The sequence below is a fragment of the Zalophus californianus genome, chromosome 6 (genome assembly GCF_009762305.2).
Source record: "Zalophus californianus isolate mZalCal1 chromosome 6, mZalCal1.pri.v2, whole genome shotgun sequence".
Taxonomy (NCBI): Eukaryota; Metazoa; Chordata; class Mammalia; order Carnivora; family Otariidae; genus Zalophus; species Zalophus californianus.
Window position 1 is genome coordinate 126870639 of NC_045600.1, and position 17786 is coordinate 126888424.

The 17786-nt window shown below is 48.2% G+C and overlaps 1 protein-coding gene across 3 annotated transcripts in view; it reads left to right on the top strand.

The window, feature by feature from the left end:
- PCSK6 (proprotein convertase subtilisin/kexin type 6) overlaps positions 1–17786 on the top strand; it is a 186251-nt gene that overhangs the window by 110234 nt on the left and 58231 nt on the right. For all 3 annotated transcript variants that reach the window (XM_027570880.2, XM_027570881.2, XM_027570882.2), the window contains exons 9-11: positions 1336–1436; positions 5965–6068; positions 7792–7909. In XM_027570880.2, coding sequence (XP_027426681.1) covers positions 1336–1436; positions 5965–6068; positions 7792–7909 — 323 coding nt within the window. The remainder of the gene's footprint in view (positions 1–1335; positions 1437–5964; positions 6069–7791; positions 7910–17786) is intronic.

The following is a 17786-nucleotide window of genomic DNA, read 5'->3' on the forward strand; positions in this document are numbered from 1 at the left end:
AGCAGCCTAAAACAGCACAGAATTATAATCTCAGAGTTCAGGAGGTCAGCAGGGCAACGGCCTCGACTGCGTCTCTTCTGAGCCTCCTGAAGCTGAAATCCGTGTGCCGGCCGGGCTGTGTTCCTTTCTAGAGGCTCTAGTGGAGAATTCATTCTGTGCTCATTCAGTTTGTTGGCAGGCTTTAGTTCTTTGTGGTTATAGGACTGAGCTCTGGATTCCTTGTGGGTTGTCTGCGAAGGGCTGTTCTCAGCATCTCCAGGCTGCCCACATTCCTTGGCTTATGTTCTTCTATCTCCCTCGTCAAAGCCAGCAAAGACGGTTTGGGTCCCTCTTCTGCCTCGGCTCTCTGACACACTTTTTGGCCTCTCTCCACTTTTCAGGGCCCGGTGAGGGCATGGGGCCCACTGGACAATCCAGGATTGTCTCACTGATCTAAGGTGTGCTGGTTAGCAAACTTAATGCCGTCTGCAGCATGCACGGGTGTAACTTGAGGGCCAGAATCCCATCTAGCACAGTAGGTGTGGCACGGCTGAACCCATGCATGGTGATTCCACGGTGCTGCTTCTCCATGTCAGTTCAAAGACAAGCAACAAATGAGGCTGTGTGCTAATGAGGTCCAGAATCAATATCCCCACCTGGCCCGGAGTCAGTGTCTCAGAGGAAGGCATGCAGAGCCCCCTCGGTTTGCAGTCAGCTTTGCCTTTCCAAGGACAACGGCCAGCTTCATTGTCCCACACAGCAGGCCCTGTGAAGGTCACGAACACTCCAGGTTCATCTGCTGCAGATGGAACTGGGTGCTTTAGGACACTGTCAACTATCTGAGGAGGACATCCTGGTAGGGAATGATCTGTGACCTTCTGTGACTTATCTCTGATCTGGGTAAAGGCAGGGGTGGTCTCTGGGCCACCTGGGCACTCCCCACCTTGTTTCCAGCTGCTCTGATGTCAGGGGTGACTTGGGGGTCGTTAACATGGGCTGTGGCAGGTGGGGACTCTGCCATGGAGGGCCCCTCTCTTACCTTTGTGTCTCAGCACGCTCATCTGCAGCCGTGAGGTTGTGCGGCTTCCTGCTGCCTGTCTTCCCTTCGCCTTATCTCCCTGTCCCCACCCTGTGATTAGCTCACTCCTGCAGCGGGTCCCTGTTCTATGTTTGAGAGCAAAGCAGATTAGCAGCGAGGAGCAGACACAAACCTTGATTGGGGAGATGCATCTCTGTAGTGCCTCTTCCGTCCCTGGGACCAGGGGCCACACCTGTCCAGGTGCAGCATCTTGAGTAGCCTCTGACCTCGGACATCTTCTGAGAGCCGACTTCGCCTCTTGCCGCCCTGTCCCCCAGGTCACCACGGATCTGCGGCAGCGCTGCACTGACGGCCACACAGGGACCTCGGTTTCAGCCCCCATGGTGGCGGGGATCATCGCCTTGGCTTTAGAAGCAAAGTAAGTTCCCACTTGCCTCCCCTTCTTTTCCTTTGTTTTCTATACATTTTTATTACAGTAAAATACACATAAAGGTGACCATTTTAACCAATTTTTTAAAAGATTTATCTGTTTGATGGGGCGCCTGGGTGGCTCAGTCGTTAAGCGTCTGGCTTCAGCTCAGATCATGATCCCAGGGTCCTGGGATCGAGCCCCGCATTGGGCTCCCTGCTCCGCGGGAAGCCTGCGTCTCCCTCTCCCACTCCCCCTGCTTGTGTTCCCTCTCTCGCTGTGTTTCTCTCTGTCAAATAAACAAATAAAATCTTTAAAAAAAATAAAAGATTTATCTATTTGAGAGAGAGAGAGAGAGAGCATGCACATGAGTGGGGGGAGCAGAGGGAGAGGGAGACGCAGACTTCCCGCTGAGCAGGGAGCCTGGCGCGGGACTCGATCCCAGGACCCTGAGATCACGACCTAAGCTGAAGGCAGACGCTTAACTGACTGAGCTACCCAGGCGCCACCCCCTCCGCCCCATTTTAACCATTTTTAAATGTACATTTCATCAAGCACATTCACCTTGAGTAACCATCACCACCATCCATCTGTGGAACATTTTCATCATCCTAAACTAAAATCCTACGCCCAGTAAGCAGCAACTCCTTGTGCTGGTCAGCTAGGGATGTCATAACAAAATACCACAGACTGGGCAGTTTAAACAACAGAAATGAATGATCTGACAGTTCTGGAGGCTGGAAGTCTAAGATCAAGGTGTCAGCTGGGTTGGTGTCCTCTGAGGCCTCTCTCCTTCGTTTGTAGATGGCCACCCTCCCCCTGTGTCCTCATACAGTCTACCCTCCATCTATGTATGTGTCTAGATCCTTTTATAAGGACACTGGTCATAGTGGGTTAATGATCCCGTGTGACCTTAATGACCTCTTTAAAGACCCTATCTCCACATACAGTCATATTCTGAAGGACTGGAGGCAAGGGCTTCAATATATGAATTTGGGAGGGCACAATTCAGCCCATAACACTCCCTGTAACCCCTCCTCCAGGTCCTGGCAATCACCAGTCCACCTTTTGTCTCTATGAGTTTGACTGCTCTAAGCACCTCATGTAAGTGGAATCACAGAGGATTTGTTTTTTTGTGACTGGCTCACATAGCACAGTGTCCTCAAGGGTTATCCACGATGTAGCATGGGTCAGGATTTCCTTCCTTTTTAAGGCTACCCTTAATGGATATGAAGAGACTCCTTCCCTTCTTTTTCCTTTTTAAAGCTCACCGTCTCCTGCCCTTTGTAGAACCACAGAGACCTGGGGGAGCCAGGACCCCAAGCCTACCTCCCATTCTGCATCACGTGCCAAAATCCCACTTTGGGCCACTACAGGTGCCCTTCATAAACTTTAGTTGATAAACTTGACAAGGCAGTGGTGATGTTTTATCTGTCACAAGCCAAATAAAAACTCTGGAGTTGTTAGTGTCCAGATGGGTCAGGAAGAAAAGAGAGTTTACTACACCTGCAATCATGGTGTCAAAAACAAATGTAGTTTAGACGTCAAAACTGGCTCAGAACAGTCCCGCCGTTTGAAGTAGTCCGTTGTTGTCAATGAAATTTTTTAAATGATTCAAAAAAATCCTATTTGGGTTGCTTCGATCCTTACAATTACGGATATTTGCATGTCGGTTTGTCTGAGGCAAAAGAGCATACAACTCAAATGTTACCAGCTTAACAAAGGAATAGCTAAATATTTTTTGATTTTCAGGCCAAAATGTTGGCTTCTGTGTCCTGAGTCTCTTAAAAAAAAAAAAAAAAAAGAATTCTAAATAATTACTTACTTGTGTGGAAAGTGGCATTCACATACTTAGCAATTCATTGTTTTATAGTTCCTTCCATCCCTTATTGGAAGCATGCAAGGAATTTTGTTAGTCAAAATTAAATAGAAAGCAAGCTTCACTTCATGCCCGCTTGTTCCATTAAACTTGGCCTGTGGACACATGAAAACTCTGGTAGTCATCATCCTTGCCCTTTCAGCTCCTCCTCAGAAATTCACAGGTGGCTAGTCTGAAAACGGTGTTAGCTCAGAGCATTTAAACCTGCAGGACTGGTCAAAGAAGAGACAGGTTATAACAAGGGCCCCTGCGGGCCTGAGGTGAGGAGATTGGAGACTGGGGTAGTGCAGGTGTCCAGGGAGCAGGCCTGCCGCTCCTGCGCCCAGCGTTGCCTTCCGACTCTGTTCACTTGCACCGTAGAAGGCATCCAGGCAAAGCCAGATCGTCCTGGGTGGAGGAGGTCTCAGGGGGTCAGGGAGGGCCTGTGGACAGCATGTAACAAAAATGAAGAAAGACCCTCGTGGGTACGAACTGTGCAGAGGTTGTCCTGGTTTGTGGCCATCCTGGGATTTCCCATCAGTCCCATCTTTGCTGAAAAACATTTCCAGTGCCATTTCTTAGCTGTGTTTCTCATACAACTGTATGTCTGATTTTATTACCAGAGTCCAAAATAAAAATGTCTTCATAATGAGACAGTTTCTAACATTCTCCTTTTCTTTACCCATTCTGTCTTGAGCTCTGCGGCTCCTGCTTCCTGGCACCTTCTGCTGGAGCCATCCTTGATAGGCCCCGCAGTAACTTGCCAGGTCACACGGGAAACAAGGGGTGCAGCCCCATCTACTCTGGTTGAGTTCTAAAGCCTGTGTCTGTACGCAAGAGGGTGAGGCCTTGGGCCACGCGGGGCCTCAGAATCCCCCCTGAACAATGACGTCGGCCATGGGCCCTCAGGAGGGGCAGTAGGGCGGGGGAGGAAAGCCAAGCAAAGGCCTGGAAACTGGACTGATGGACACAGTTGCGGGGGAGGTGGCCAGGAAGCCAGTGAGGTTACACAGAGACAAGAACATGCTGGAGGAATCAGAGAATACCGGGCGGGGCTAGCACCTGGAGAGTGAGTCCCAAGGGAGGAATGTATGTGTGCCCCAAGATTCAAACCACGGTGAGGTCCCCGTGGACAACAGGCAAAAAGGTGGGAACGTGACATGGTGCAGCCGCTGTAGGATCTATTCTAACCATAAAAGGAGGAGATACCTCCAGGACCCATCAGTAAATGAATGGATACACACAATGTGGTCCATACAAGCCATGATGTATTCTTCAGCCTTCCAAAGGAAGGGAATTCCGACACCTGCTACGTACGACGTGGATGGACCTGGCGGACATCAGGCTGAGTGAAACAAGCCAGTCCCAACAGGACACGTACTGTGTGATTCCATGTGTATGAGGTTCCCAAAGTTGTTACATTCATAGAGACAGAAAGCAGAATGGTGGTGGCCAAGGGGCTGGAGGCAGGGGGAAACAGGCAGTTAGTGTCTAATGGGGACAGAGTTCCACATGGGGAAGATGAAAAAGTTCTGGAGATGGATGGTTTGTGATGGATATACCACCAGGTACAGGTCCTAATGGTTCTGCCCTGTGCACAGAAAAATGGTTAAGGTGGTAAATTTTCTGTTCTGTATATATATATTTTTAAAGAGTTTATTTATTTATCTATTTGAGAGATCGAGCAAGAGAGAGAGAAAATGAGAGAGGGGAACACAAGCAGGGGGAGCAGCAAAGAGAGAGGGAGAAGCAGGCTCCCCACCGAGCAAGGAGCCCCACATGAGGCACGATCCCAGGACCTGGGATCACAATCTGAGCCAAAGGCACATGCTTAACAGATTGAGCCATCCAGGCACCCCTTTTATGTATATTTTTAAACACACACAAAGAGTGGGTGCCTAGAAAGACAGTTGTAATTGCTGTGGGGGTGGGGCAGGCCCTGGGTCAAGAGGAGGGAGTGCAGGTCCTTCCAGCCTCTGTCTGTGACCCGGTCTTGATGCTGTGAACAGAGAGGGTTATGATAGAGTATCATCAGAAGATGGATCCTGGTTTCAGAGGTGTTTTAAAAAAAAAAAAATGGCGGGACAATGTATCTTAGACTCACAAAACTCTGATCTATGCATTTTTATTAGTGGGCATGTGTTTGTTCAATGAAACGTTTCTACTTTGCACCAAAACAAATGTATTAGAAATTTAGAGTTACTAAAATCTTGAATTACAATAGGTAGCAGGTGGGTCCACACAGGGGGCAGGGAGTGGAGGGTGTGGGGTCTGGGCAGATGAAGGCTCAAGCATGCTTTCATGCACCATAACATTTGCTCGTCCTGATGAAGAATAACCCCCAGGACTTAGAAACATCAAGATGTCCCTCTCCCCCTGCCTCAATTTCTTCGGTAGCCCTTGGACACACTCAGGTACCTTGGCAGCAGGGCTGGGTTTTTAACGCTATGGATTTTAGGTCACCCACTGCACTGTTTTATCTTAGGATTTAATCCCTGGAAACCATTCTTTACAAAGAGGTTATGAAATAAACCCTCACTGAGGAATGGAGCCTGCAGGGCTCACTCAAGTCCCGACTCGGGGCTGGCTCCTGACACACCACCACCGATGGGCCTGGGCAGCCGTCATTTTGACCCATGCGGGCTTGGGCTTCACTGGTCTGTCATTGTGTCGTTGCAGTAACCAGTTAACCTGGAGGGACGTCCAGCACCTGCTGGTAAAGACATCCAGGCCGGCACATCTGAAAGCCAATGATTGGAAAGTCAACGGTGCCGGTCATAAAGGTGCGGGGGTGGCTCCCATTGGGCTGGGCGGGGATGGACAGCCTGTCCCAGAGGGCCCACTGGGTGACCTTCTGGAATCTCTATTAAAGGGCTGCCAGGAGCTTCCCAAGAAGAATCCCCAAATCCTCAAAGAATCACAAGGGTGAGAAATACATAGCTGGAGAATTAGGAAAAGTAACCTCACACTGACATTAAGAAATAAGCCTAAGATCAGTAGAATTCAGGGTTCCCTAAACATCACGACTTTTGTCATCCAGAGACCACCTGTACCAAGTATTGATGTAATAGTTCTCTTTACATGGACTTGCATTTTTTTTACATAAAGAAATATATTTTAAAAAGAAACTTTATTATATCTAGTTAATCACGGGTTTGAGGTAGATTTTTATTTTTTTTAATGCACATCAAAACAAATCCATGACTATTAAGATAAATAATGTTTGTTGTGTGCCACCTAAGGGCATCTTGCATTCTTAGTCCTGAGTAGCTCTATGATTTTGAAACGGGCCCTCAGTTTCCTTATCTGTACAATGAGGACATTGAGATAGTTATGTTTTAAGTTATTTTCTAACCATAAAATTTCTCTCTGTGTTATAGAAGTAACTCAAGGCTTCTTTCCCCAACCCAGCCTGACAGAGGTTCCATGAAATCAACCCACAGTCAGGGCTTGTAACCCAGGTATTTGGGGCCTCTCGAGCAGATAATTATAGGACTGTGGTACTGGCTTTGTTTGCCTGCCTTCTTACCAGAGATCCTTGAAAAAGATTTCCATTTGGCCCAGGTATGTTAGGGAGGACTTCTTTTTCCTTTTCTAAAGCTCAGGCCCAACTATTTCGACACCGAGCCTGATACTACTATCTGTAAAATATAGGACAAGTATTGTCACTGTAAGTTCCAAGGGACATTCCTTTTAATAAGAAAGCCATCGATCAGGCCTAATGCATCCTTGTCTTGCAAGAATGTTGGTGGTAGTGGTGTGCTGTAACAAGAGCTGACCTACATTTCAGTGTTGGCCTAATTAAATAGGAAAATAGACTGTATCTCATTCTTGACCCTGCCTCTTAAATTAAACTTTGAAACTCTACTGCCGTGGCCAATAAACACTGGATCGGGCCAACTCACAAGCACTCACGGTCTGAGTTCTGAGTCATACCACTTTCCCAGGATGCCCTGGGAATTGATCAGGCAAAGAAAATGGTGGGGAAAAAAAAAAAAAAAGATGAACCCGGCCTTGCTTTCTGGTTTATTACACATCATGGCTGCATGAACCAAAGGGTTTCAGGTTTTTGTTTCTCTAGTCCGATTTATGATTTGAGGAGCTCAAACGCCGACAGGTCCCTTCTGTGGTGGGGGGGGGGCGGGCGGGGGGGGGGACCCATCCATGTCTTGCAGAAAAAAAGTACTAGGCTCTCTCCACACTTCTTTTCCGACCCTGCACCAAAATGGGCCACGTTTCGGGGGCCGCACTCCTGACCTGAAGGAGTACAGGTCAGGGGGAGGCTAACGTAGCTGGGATCTTGGAGCAGTCCTCAGAAGGGCTGCAGCCTGGGCTTTCCAGGAGGTAGCCCGCGTTCCTGCCCTGCCATGAGTGGTGCAGGTGGTGTGTCCCAGGACCGTGGCCGCCATGGATCTGGTGCCCTACGTGGGAGCCGAGCAGAGTGCAAGAGCTGGGCCTTGCTCCATTCCTGGGGGGCAGCGGCTTCTGAAGGCTCTGTCTTTTCAGTCAGCCATCTCTATGGATTCGGCCTGGTGGATGCAGAGGCCCTGGTCACGGAGGCGAAGAAGTGGAGAGCAGTGCCTGCCCAGCATGTGTGTGTCGCCACCACAGACAAGAGACCCAGGTGAGCCTCAGCTCAGGCACCAGTTGGCTTTTCAGGAATGTCAGTGCGGAGCTGACTGTGCTGTAAGGCACAGTGTAAGGTGTAAGGGTGTTCACACATGCGTTCCTATGCACATCGGTGGGCACACGTGTGGGGGGCATTGTGTGCACATGGTAGTGTGTGTATAGACATGTCTGTGTTTTCTCTTATGGATTCTGGAGCTGGAAAAGAACCACTCCTTAACTCGTGACTCTTTTGAGGCCTTTTGCTGTCAATTATAGACCGCCCCATAGTAGGGAGTCAGATGCCCCATAGTCCCTCGTACCGGAAATTCTTACCCAGAATATTTAGCATAGCTGGCCAGACTGGCGATCAGGCCTGCCCAGGAGGGTGAAGCGGGCAGCAGTGATGAGTGTCCTCTTTTTCAGGTGGGAGCCCTAGCTCCAGCCCAGCCCTACCTGTCCCAAGAGCCCCCAGTGTGATTCCATCAGCTGTGAACAAGAGAGGCGGCATCTGCCCCTTCCCTGATGCAGAAGGGGGTTTATTATCCAAAGTGCAGAGTACTTCTCCTCTGTGTCACTTGAATCTGGACTTTCATAGCCTTCTTGAGGTTTAAGCACCGGGATTTTTTAACAAGCCTTGAGCGGTGTGCTGTAGGACCCTGGTTTCTCCTTTTTCCACAGTTAGGACACTCCCAGCATTGCCCTTTGTAGTGAGTTGTTCTAAATCAGACACATTTGTTCATTGAGATTTTTGTTAAAAAACAAAGAACGGCTGCAAAGTAAATCAGATAGCAAGAACCCTCCTCCATTAGGAGAGGAAATCAGATTCTTCTTCTGAGTTCTGCCATTGCCGCTATACTTTTTAAGAAGGAGAATGGTGTTTCTCTAGGCCTCAATATCTGATAAAGAATGGAATACTTTTTTTTTCTTCCTAGCTGTAACTATTTATTACCTTTGGGAAAATGTGTGTTTGGAAAAAGAAATGTTGGAGTGATTAAAAGTGACCCTTGCTTTATCAGCAAATGCAGCTCCCTCCCTTTGATACTGCCTCCTTTTTGAAAGCATCTACCTCTTATAATAATGTTCTTTTGCCATGCAATGTTGAGAAAAATGTTTCTCGCTGCCACCTGGCCCTGCGGTAGGAATTCAGAAAGTGTTTGTTGCATGAGTAGCCAGGAATGGCGCTTTTGAAAAACTACATTTACATCCTGCTGCTAATTGTGAAGGCTGACGGCTGGGTGAGGCCTCCTGGGCCTGACAGGCTGGTAGGCAGGCAGCAGATCTCCATCTTGACATTTTCAAGCATCATCTTCTCCGGGGAGCCTTAGCCTGTCATTTCAGAAGAAAGTGGGAGGTTCTCTGAGATCAAGAAGGCCCTTTGCTTTCTTTTGTTTTGCATGTCGGAAAATGCCCGGCACATGGAGAATCAGACTCCAGGTAAGGTGATGCTGGGCTTCTGGGAGCTGGGTCCTGCCCCGTGAGGCCGCCACGTCCAGGCCCGCCTCCCTTCCACTGGTCTCCCCGTCAGGGCGGCTCCTGAATGAAGCATTCTTTTCCTCCCAGAAATAGTTTTAAGATGGTAGAGTGGTGCCTAGGTGGCGAAGGGTGGTTTTTATTTTTATTTTATTTTGTTTTTTAAGTGAAAGCACACTGAGTCTAGACAGCTGAGGCAACTGGCCGTAACATACAGTATGACATTGTTCCTGTCCTTGGAGGGAAGAAAGGACTCTGCAAATTCCAACAGAGGGGATGAATCAGACTTCTGTTTCAGAAGAAAAGTTATCTTTACATTTAGCGGTTTGAGGCTCTTTCTAGAATATACAGCCAGCCTGCTATCCCAAAGCACTTGCTTCACTGCACGCTCGATTGTTCCCAAGGACGTAAGGGCCTCCAGATAGAGAAAGAGAGGGAGATGGGGAGATTGAGAGAGACAGAGACAGAGAGAGAGAGCCTCTTTATGTGGCCATCCCGTGTGTACCTGTGTGTAACATATGTGATACATTTACCTTTTCCCTCTTGGGGAGCAGAGAAGGGCCACCCTGGCGTGATGAAGGTCAGGGAACTGTGTTCATGGAGCATCAAGGATGGACGTCCTAGAGGAGCTCGTGTCCACACCTGCTGTTTCTACAGTAATGTCCTACGGGGTGCTGAGTCAGAGGACCTGGGTGTTGGTGGTCACATGCCAGGGCAGGAACGAAGAGTAGTGATCTCTCCATCTTCTCCTGCCCTTCAGCCCCGATCTGGCCTTCTGCTCCTGGCACAGGTCACGGCTCAGGGAGATAGTCCTCACGGCCACTGCAGGAGGAATCCACGGGCCACCCTCTCTGCAGAGCCCCCCTGCTGCCCCAACCTGTGCTCAGACACGAGCGTGGCACCCACTGGGCCCCAAATGACCACCCAGTCCCCGTTGGTGTTCCTCTGTTGGACCGTCCTGTCTGATGCCACCTCTACCCCGAGTCACACTCAGGCTAAAATGGGGCAAAAAGGCCGACAGCACAGGAAAGACCACAGTGGAGGGAAGCTGGGCTGCCGCTGCAGACAGACAAGAAGAGCCCCATCAGGAAACAGGTGTGACTGATTCTCTTTAAAGAGAAGCCATACAGGGACCCCAAGCAATAGGTCAGCATTTCTAGTCCAGACACTGTACATCTAAGGACTGTGGGGTTTGCAGTTTAGCCTGTCTGTGTCTAGATCCTCCTCCTGAGAGAGAACTAGAAGTCCCTTGGAGCCTGGAGAAGGTCAGGGAGCCTGCCTGGAGAAGCGGGGAGAGAGGGGACCAGAGGGGTGGGGGTGGTGAGGAACGAGAGGGGCCAGGCCCCCTTCTCCAAGGTGCAGCCAGATCTCGCTGAGCCATCTCTTCACGGCCTGTCACCCCCTGACCCCAAAACAGAGGCCATGGAGTCTCGCCCAGCTCTCTGGCACCCACCGTGCATCATAGGCACTGTCCGCGAATGCTAAATCTTAATGCAACAGCAAGGGGGAGATCACTGCAGCTTGGCAGGTAACTCTTGCAAAAGAGAATGCCTTGTAACATTCCAAGGCTGTAGGAGAGATCCTTGCCCAGTCTTGGGCACAGATGGATTTCAGTCTACTTAGAACTTTTCTATTGCCTGTGCCAAATTATTTACGTCTGTGTGTCAGAGTAAGATAAAATTGATACTTTTAGAACCTTTCTAAAAGTGAAAAAGAAAATCAACATCAGTATCATTCCTATGAATGAAAAAAAAAAAAGGCCCAGTTATTAAATATCTTCGTTGACCCTTAGGATGTTTCTAGCCGGCACTTCCCTTGTGTCTTTAAAAATCCAGGCTCCCATGAAAGATTTTCTTTTTTCTTTTTTTAAAGATTTTATTTATTTGAGAGATAGAGAGCATGAGACCGGGGAGGGTCAGAGGGAGAAGCAGACTCCCTGCTGAGCAGGGAGCGTGATGCAGGACTCGATCCCGGAACTCCAGGATCATGACCTGAGCCAAAGGCGGTCGCTTAACCAACTGAGCCACCCAGGTGCCCTTCCCATGAGACATTTTCTGACACCCCTGACTCTCTACTCCCTGCTGGAAAGACAGCAACAACAGCAATCTCTTCAAGCAGTAAGACCTTATCTAGTTCTCTTCAGTTTTCGTAGGTTTTGGAAGGTTACCATCCAGAGTTTACAGTTTAGTGTGGTTGGTCTTTCATTTAAAGAACTCACACAACCCCAAAATATACTTCGGTCCTGAAGGCTCTGAATGTTAAGAATCATCTGTAGGCCAGACCATATATTTATAGATGTTCAAGAATTAACTATGGATTAACCACGTTAATTTCGTTAAACCAGACCACATGTGGTGGTCACTTTATAACAACTCTACTTATAAATACATAGGTAAGCGTAATGGATAATGACTATCAGATACTTACTATGAGCCAGACATTGTTCTCAGCACTTTCTGTGTACTCATACATTCAAAACACCCACCAAGGATGTGAAGTTTGGGAACTACTTTTTTCCCCCATTTATATATTGAAGAAACTGAAGAGTCGAGGAGTAGCCTGGGGCTGGGCAGTGGCAGGGCTGAGCTGCTACCCCAGGCTGTCCGTCTCTGGAGCCCACCTTGCCTCCCCTGGGAAGGGACGCATCACAGGAACTCAGGCAGGACCCAACCAAGTGGAGTGTGACCTGCACATTCTCCAGGAGACACTTTCCCTGTCTTCTGTCTCCATCCCCAGCCGGCTGGGCACACTGGCCCCGAGGACAGGAAATCACCTTGACTCTGGCTACTTGGATACTTGGAGGTTCCTCCAGCCCTGACCAGCTGCCAGCACCCCAGAGGCCTGGCCCAGGTGTCTTGTCTGCAGCAGCTTAGCTAGGCAAGCGGGCAAGGCCACATGTCTCCTGTGTCCCGATAGGGAATACCTGTGTGGCTGGGACCCATAAGGGCCCAACTTCACACAGCCTAGTTTAGCATCTTTTTTAAAACCTAAAACTCCCTCTTACCTTTGGGCTCGGTCTGCACTGTATACAGGTTGCCCCCACATCCCACCCGGCAACTCTCTCCAGGACATCTCATGGTGTGTACTCCTGGGTACCATAGGAGGGAGGCCCTTGCTTCTGGCTTCTTCCACCGTGTCATTCTTACGCAGGGCATGGCTGGGTGTCCTAAGAAAACTCGTGCTCTGCTGTCCTGCCCTGGGGGGGTGACCATACCTGGGTCCTGGTATTTGTCCTGCTTCCTGCCGCCCCTGGAGACACCTGGGAACGTTAGCAAGCTGCCTGTTTTCCTACAGTCCTTTTGCCCTGCCAAGCTTATTTTTTTGCCACAAACCTGTTTCCCCCAAATTATAAATGCAACTTACTTCAAAAAATTCCTATTCGAATTTGAATAATACAGCCAGTTCTCGTTATGCATGGTAGTGCTGTTCTGTGACATCACCACAAACACCGAATTTGCAAATACAGAAGCATCGCTGCTAGGGGACATCCAGGGTTAGATTCCTGCGAGCCTCCGGTCACAGCATTTTTGTCAACTGATCCATATGTAACTTTGCTTTATGTGTGTTTCGGTTTAAAAGCATTTTATTTAATATATATTACTGATTCATTATCATTGACCATAAGGCCAATAGCACTGTAACTCATGTCTGAACAAAAGTCATCCAGCGGACGTGTTTTCTCTATAAGGCACATCTCAGCCGTCCAGCACTTAGGAAACCAGATGGCTCCTCAGCAGTATGCTTGGGGACTATTTTAAGCAATTAAACCACCAACAAAAGAAAGGAAAATGTGAAAAACATGGCATTAAAAATAGATCATAGGAAGGACACTTATTCACACTATGAGAGCTGAAACCAGAAGGCAGAGCGTCACTTTGTTTGGCCTTACCTGGGAACATGTTTACCAGGCAACTCAAATATTTTGCAGTTCTGCATATATCCACAAGTGATCACAAAAGCACCACAAGTATTGATTTAGGTGGATTTGCAAATATGGAACCGTGAATAATGAGAATTGACTGTATATCGTATTGTCTTTTTCACTCCCCATCAGATCGAATCTCAGAGCTGGGAGGGATGTTTAGAGCCAGCTAATTTAGCTCCTTGTTTTGCACAGAAGAAAAATAAGCACTATAAATTGAAACACTGTGTATCAAAACACCTTACAACTTAATCATGAACAGCATGTCTCGAGTAATGTACTGGATTAGCCTTTTTCTTTTTAAATATTATTTCTAGCCTAAATGATGTACTGTGGTTTCATGATCGAAAGGGATTTCATCTAAGGAAAACCCTAAATGTCAGTGAATATGAATAAGAAGCATACAGAATCTATCTACCCTAGACTCTGTGACCATTCTATCAAGAATGTTCATCCTAGAACATACATCTAAGAAGTGACTCTGAAGCTTCTTACTGTCCCCATTCAGATGACTCTGTGTCCTCCAACAGACTGAACTGCTCTCATACAGCTTCATTTAACAAATCTGTCCCAATTAACCCCTCTTCACTCCACTCATTACCCTTTAGAAGGTCTGCGAAAGGGTCTCCTGGTTGACCTTCTGGGTTCTTTCCACTGTAATGGTCCTGGGCTCTGCGGCAGCCTCATCTCCCCAACACAGATACCAAATACAACAGGGGGAAAGGAACCCCTGCCTTCTGATTCTGGTGGGGGTCCCACTCGGCAGGATCTCAGAATTGTCTAATGAGGAGCTGGGCTGCTCTCGCCCCCAGCCCTGCAGCTTGGGAAGGTGGCATTACCCTGCAAATGCTCTGTGCTAGAGCACAGATCTGCCCTCGTAGTTGAGCTGGAGAGGTCTTCAAGGTGGGAGTGCGAAATACTGGCTTGTCGTGGGTTCCCAGGCAGGGTAGAAAGACAAGCGCAACACTGGAGGGTTTCTACCGGTAAGCTACCGGTCCCCCTCCCCCCTTGCTTTCCCTGGCCACCTGGTTTGTAGTTATCTCCCACTTCTGAAGCTTCACCTTACACCACTTTGCTTTTACAAAAGCCTTAGTACCTAGAAGAAATCGGAAGAGGATTTCTCCTTTTACCCAAAAAAGGGACAGAAAGCAAAAATAACATTGAGCATGGGTTTTGCAGCAAGCTGTGTGTGATAAAGGCAGGACGTGCCCTGAGCAGCGAGAGGGGGCCCCCCAAACTTCATCCCCAGGAACTACACTCAGCAGCTCAGCATCAAGCTGCCTGGGCTTTGAATGGTGTCTTTGAGCATCTATGCTTTATCTCAATTTATTCTGTGCCTCCGTTAGCAGGATGTGTCCTAAGGTATCAGGAAAGCCAAAGGTTAATTTTTGGGGTCTGGGAATGCTCACACAGGTTTTGTTTTGTTTTGTTTTTTTTCTGCCATATAAATGAATGGTAATTGCTTCTTTGCTTTACGCCTTTGCTCTCAGCTTGAGAAAGTTTTCATAGGAACGCTCTACTTTCAGAGAGCAGGGAAAACCCGTCCTTGAAAATATTTATCTTTGGCTCTGGATTTCACTCTGATGTCAGAAGAATCTGAGCTTTGTGATTTGGCGAGGGCCTTGGATTGAGTAGATGTGGATCTTGTTTCTACACATTTACAAGATACAAGATGCTGTTACACATTGGAGAGAGGTAGGAGGTCGAAAGAGTCGTGGTCTGGAGGTACTAGGAAGTCATTGTCAAGGCTGCCTGTCGCTGGGAACCGTCCACCCCCTCAGGAGAAGGGAGCTGTTTTAAGAGACTTCAGGATGAAAGAGGAACATCTGGAGTATCAGTAATTAAGTCTGAAATGTGGTTCAACAGGAAGTGACAAGTCTGTCCTCAGAGATCGGTTTAAAGTAGGGCAGTCTCCATAGTTTAAATATCACTGGGTCTGGAGGTAGGTCTTATGGGATTTTTTAACCCCTTGGGGTCCTTTAGGGTCCTAGGAGGATGGCCTTGCATACACAGACAACAATTACAGAATTTAATCACAGTGCAACATTTTTAGTTACTTTGGGAACTTGAAGATCTTTCTCAGTCAATTTTCATGGTTAAAGTACAACCTAGCCATGTTCAGGGGACAAAGATAATCCCCACACGTTGTTTAAACTAAAAAATAAACTGGTTTTGGAGTCAACTTGCATTTTCTGTGTTATCTTTGAAATAACTGTAGGATGGGGAATAACTTCCTTTTTTTTCCCCCCCGCTGTTGATGGTAAGAGTTAATCCTTACAAAGTGATGGCTTTTGATATTTGACTTCCCCTCTTCTACTTGGAGTTTCTATCTGAAAAACAGAAAAATTTCAGCTCGACTATTCTGAAACATTTTCAAGCCTCTTCCCACCCCACCCCCCTTTTTTAAAGGAAATGGAAAATCTCCTGATTTGGAATATTAGGTTATTTGTTCCAACGGGGGCAGAAATAAAATGTGGGGAAGGCTAAATGCACGTAAGGAGAGTAACAACTCACTGCCCTTGAGTGGCTGTCTGGGCTCCCCACCCTCCCCTAGAACTTGCACAAATGAGGGGGTCTGGTGCCCTGTAACTGAGCCATTTCATAAGAACTAATTGTTATAATTAGCCTTGTTCCCTGGAGGAAGGGACTCCAAGCCCCCAGCTGGGGGTAATGTCTCAGCTTTGAAAATCTAATCAGGCTAGAATTTAACACCCAGAAGGAGCTGTGGACCGCTTACCCCCAGCCAGCACTCCCCACCCCCCCCCACCCCGCGCCCCGGGACGGCTGCAAGGCAGCCCCTGTGCATTAGACCAACCAAGCTTTCTGACCTCAGGGGTGGCCTAGCAACTAGAGTCCCTTAGCAAGAATAAGAGTGTCAAATGCAAGAAGCTTTTTAATAATCTAATGGAGTATTTAATACTCCTTGAGATTTTTTTTTTTCTCCTCTCCATGTGGACACCACAAGCCACAGGGAGGTGGGCAGATGAGGGTGGGGTTGGGTTGCGGTTTCTCATACCCTGTTCCTGTTCTCTGAAATCCTGTGCCTTATCCTTAAGATTAAGGATTCCTCGATGGGATTTCAGGTCTATTTCTAGGTCAGTGATTGTTCCTCCCCATTGGCCAAAGGTGTGAGAGGGATGGGGCAGGTTTTTAAAACTTTGTGATGGCTTTTGTTTCTGCTTTAACTTGATCTTCCTCTTGGGCCCAGGAAAGGTTCTGCATCTGCCACAGTGGGGGGCCTGCTGACCTGTAAACACAGACAGGAAAATGCCGGAGAAGGCAGTGAAAGAAGTCAGCATCTCTAAATCAATTTATGATGCATGCAAATCATGTTTTCAAATATTTACAGAGTCTCCGAGGGAATTACATCACTGTTTATAGCTGTTTTGGTTGTTTTTTATGACTCAGGCCCAGGAGAGCCAAGCAATGTAATTCCTGAGAGATGCTGAGCCTATGCTTCAAGGCTCCCCTCCTGAGCGGAAAGTCGAGGCAAAGTGAGCAAAGCGCTCTCCGTAATAAACTGAGCGCTGGCTGAGCAGTGGGGAATTATTAATGTGCTGCTGGGCGGTGGGAGATCTTTCCTCAGTTCGCAAGTGGTGGGGGTGAGCCACGGTGGCCCAGAATAGATGGGAGTGCCCAGCCTGGATGCAGTTGCAGCCTTTGTATCTACCTCCTCCAGGGAGTGTTAGAAGATTCTGGTGGAACTAACTCGTGAGTGATTGGGACTTGATGCTTATCCTCAGATTCCATCCCATGTGGTAAAACTGCCTTGACTTTGTTAAGAGAATTGTCATCCATTCCCATCAGAGGACAGGAGAGGGAGGGGACCCCAGTCTCCAGCACAACAGTAGGGAGGAGACCAGCTCCTGTCCATCCTCCGTGACCCTGGTCCAGTCACTATGGCCTTGACCGGTGCATTTAGCACAAGAGCCCAGCTCTGGCCCCGGATACCTTGTCGATCTCCTCTTCCTCGGTATCTTGAACACAAGTATGGATCCACACCAGCATCCTTGCAGGACAGTGTGGCACAGAGGTGGAGGCAGTGAACTTGACCTCATATCCCAGCTCTGCTTCTCAGTAGCTGTGTGTGACCTCTTTCTGGATGTAATAGATTAATCCTTGTAAATTCTCAGACTAATGCTACATCTAGTGCCCAGCACGCAGTCTGCTCAGGAAATGTTTGCTGTTATTATTCAGCATTGTGACTTATATTATCAAGGCCAGTCTTTTAAACAAAGTAGTCGGGTTTGAAGTTTGAAAGCCTTGCTGACCCCAAGCAGTTGAGGCAATGAGCTGATCAAAGGCTACTTAGAGAGAAGCCTGCTCCTGGGCACTGAGGGGGCTGATCACTGGGTATGTTAGCTGAGTCTGTATGCGAAGCCATTCTTTAAATCTCTAAGCAAGTTCCAGAACAGCAAACATCTTCTGGCTGGCAAGGTAGCTCCAATGGGAGCATCCAAGAGGGGCCGGTGCTGTCCCTGGGGGTCCCTGGGAGGGCCTG